Source organism: Etheostoma spectabile, chromosome 6 (assembly GCF_008692095.1).
Source record: "Etheostoma spectabile isolate EspeVRDwgs_2016 chromosome 6, UIUC_Espe_1.0, whole genome shotgun sequence".
NCBI classification, from domain to species: Eukaryota; Metazoa; Chordata; class Actinopteri; order Perciformes; family Percidae; genus Etheostoma; species Etheostoma spectabile.
The window spans coordinates 12,422,454-12,425,873 of NC_045738.1; the positions used below are offsets into that span (position 1 = coordinate 12,422,454).

General features: G+C 37.2%; 1 protein-coding gene across 1 annotated transcript in view; it reads left to right on the forward strand.

Moving 5' to 3' along the window:
- trim35-28 (tripartite motif containing 35-28) overlaps nt 1–3,420 on the forward strand; it is a 7,580-nt gene that overhangs the window by 964 nt on the left and 3,196 nt on the right. Inside the window, exons 2-5 of the mRNA XM_032518732.1 lie at nt 857–952; nt 1,204–1,434; nt 2,863–2,885; nt 3,093–3,211. Coding sequence (XP_032374623.1) covers nt 857–952; nt 1,204–1,434; nt 2,863–2,885; nt 3,093–3,211 — 469 coding nt within the window. The remainder of the gene's footprint in view (nt 1–856; nt 953–1,203; nt 1,435–2,862; nt 2,886–3,092; nt 3,212–3,420) is intronic.

Here is a 3,420-nt window from a genome sequence, read left to right on the forward strand (position 1 = left end):
TCGGTACGATTGACTATGTATTTCATAATTTAACTTGGCTAATAACGTGGCTAGTGGCAGTCTGAAGCGCCTTGCTGAGGGAGGCAAATTTCACCCTCTTCTACCAAATCTAATCCTGCCATTTATGTTGAGAATATGAATGCATAATAACAATCCAAAACATAACAATGCAAAACTTCTGTGAATGCCAAAAACATTCATCCTTGGTCAATGCAGGTCAACTGATTTTCAGTAGCTCTGCTCCTGACCTGGGTCTCCAGATATCCTGGGTTTGATTACAATAACTATATAATTACAAAACAGTTACTATAGGTGTATTAGAGGAATAGTTTTAACCATAAAGCGAATATACTTCCAAAGGCCTTTTTGTCACAGCAGGAAAAGCACAAGTGGATTTAATAATAGGGCTCAGTTCCATTGATGTGTCCCAGGAAGCCATGTAAATAGGTCAAAATGCCCAGTACCAGGTCAAACAGAGCCATTGTTAACGTTATTACACTTGTGCTTTCTTCAAGTCCACACAGGGATTGTATGTGGAAAAGATGTTAAACCCAATCTCTGTACATCTATGTTTCCTTTACCCTTTACATCTGTCTAGCCTTTTCTCTATAAATGCCAGCCACATTCCCATAACTATATGGCCCCAATAATAAATATAATCTAGAGCCACCTTTTCTGGTAACCTTTTTCCCTACCACAATAATTTGACAACGAAAGTCAATGAGGATACCATGTGCGTGTGTGGACACAGGTTTTGGGAATACAGACAACACTAGTCACTACTAGTCTAAAACATCTTTTAATTACGCTCTTTTTTTTTTGGTTACCCCATTCCCTGATTTTTTTCACCCTACAGAAGGAGCTGAGCTTCAAAGTCCAGATTTTTGAAAAGAAAGTGGAGTCATACAAGAAAGTGACATGTAAACTCAGCAACGCAATGGAGTACATCAAGGTAAAGTCACTGACACGTCTCAGTGTTCATATTACATTTATCTGTGTATAATCTAACAAATAGTTTATAATTATTATACAAGCCGCAAAACTGGTTCTTTGTCTATAGACATCTTCAGTCCTTGAACAAGATACCCCAGATTCACACCCCCTTGTTCAGCAGAGATAATACAAGACATATAACACACAACGGACTGCACATGTCTTAATTCATGTTTGTGTACATACTCTAAATTGACACTCTCTTCTCAGTATCAAGCTGGGCAGGCAGAGAAGCAGATCAAGGAGGAGTTTGAGAGGCTCCACAATGCTCTTATCACAGAGGAAGCTCTGCGTCTAAAAGCCCTGGCTACCGAGGAGGAGCATAAGATTGCTTCCATACAGAAGCTGATGGACAACACAAACAATGACATTGACACTTTGAACAAGCTCACTGATACACTGAAGAAAGAGATGGGCAACGAGGATCTACCCCTCCTGCGGGTAAGAGAAGGCAGCTTGTCCTCACAGTCATAAGAGACTTGGCTAACACTTTATTTAAAGGGGGGTTCATAAGACTGACATGACATTATCATTATGACATGACATCTGTCTTGATCACAAAAGAGTGATTTTGAGTGTTCATGACTCAAGATTAAGTGTCGTTAGTTAAATTATGACACTTATTTTTTTTAAAGATTATTCTTTTGGTCTTTTTGTTTAGGTCTTTTCTTTATTTGTATAGGAAAGTTTAGACTTGAAAGGGAAGAGAGTAGGGGAAAAACATGCAGCAAAGGGCCGCAGGTCAGAGTCAAACCTGCGGCCACTGCGCTGAGGAGTAATATAAATGGATGCCTGCTCTACCAGGTGAGCTAACCAGGCACCCAGTTATGACACTTTTAATGCAAAGTTAGAATTGTCCGAGATGTCTTTGTCATGAAAATCACTGTTATGACAACTTGACATTAAGCAAGACGGTACAACCTGTCGATGCCTTTGTAATGACATCTTGACATTGAACTAGACAACATAACCTGCCATGAATATGTCATGACAGGCCCAATTATCAAACTTTAAGAAACTATTTATGTTTTATGTGTCAATATTACATTAAAATGTCATTAAGAGGTTGTTTTTTTACGTTGTCATGAGAGCATTATAATTGTGACATGAATGTTATTCCTTGGAAGTATAGTGAAACAATTTGAACCTGTCTTTAAGTTTGATTTCATCATCGAATGCTTATATGACAGTGTCATGACTAATATCCATAATCTCATGTAAAGTGGACAATTTGGACTTGTAATCAAGATATCTTAAAAGTTATAAGACAAATTTAACAACAGTGAATGCAGTACCGAGGTGATTAAATGAATTTTTAACAGTTTCTTGTTGCTTAAACTAGCTTACAGCAGTTTACGTCTGAAGAAATTCTACAAAGTGAAGGAGGAAGCAAAAAGCTGCCAAGGGGTTCAGAAAAATCACTAAATTTAGCAAACTTCATGACAGGACCTCTTAATGACAGTTTAATGTAATGTTAACACATAAAGCTGAATAGTTAATAAAAAGATAATTGGGCCTGTCATGACATATTTATGACCGGTTGTATGGTCTAGTTTAATGTCAAGTTGTCATAACACAGAGATTGTTGTCTTTGTTAATGTCAAGTTGTCATGACAAAGACATCTCGGACAATGCTAACTTTGCATAAAAAGTGTCTTACCGAATGACACTTAATGACAACACTCATGAACACTCAAAATAACTCCTATTATGCCATGTTCATGACAGATGTCATGTCCTAATATTGACAGTGTCATGTCAGTCTTATGAGCACCCCTTCAAATAAAGTTTTACCCAGACTTGTGTACTTTGTCATGTTTGTCTGATATGAAAAAAAAATCTAATCCCAATTACTCTTTTATGTTTTAGAATTTCCAGAAGTTAAAAAGAGAGTAAGTAACTGCAAAACTCACTGCCATTGCAAATATTGTATCTCTGCAGTAAACTGGGAAGTACATTTCACCATATATTAGCATTTTTGTAAATTACACATGCATGTCTTTCAACTCTGAAGATCTGCTTTATCCAGGCTTATGTTGTGTTTTGTGGGTTTAGAAATGTCTCTTGCTAACTTTCACATATTGCCGTCTTTGCTTTAGAGCCCAGTGGACTCGTGAAGAACCTCGACTCCCTAATGACTCTCTTTTGAACATGGGCAAGCATGTTGGTGCTTTAAGCTTCAAAATCTGGAAGAACATGCAGGCTCATATCAAATATTGTAAGTACTGCGTGTCTTAACCAGAATTAGACCAATTTATTTTTTGTTTATTATGTTTAATAATGATTTGATACCAAAAAACTAGGGTTGTAATTAACCAAAGAAAATCTTGGTTGACTGAAGTCCGTAAATTTCGACTAAAAATCCACTGTGGAGGGGGTTGGGCGGGAAAAAAAAGCGTTAGATTAATTAGCTGCGCAGTACTTGGT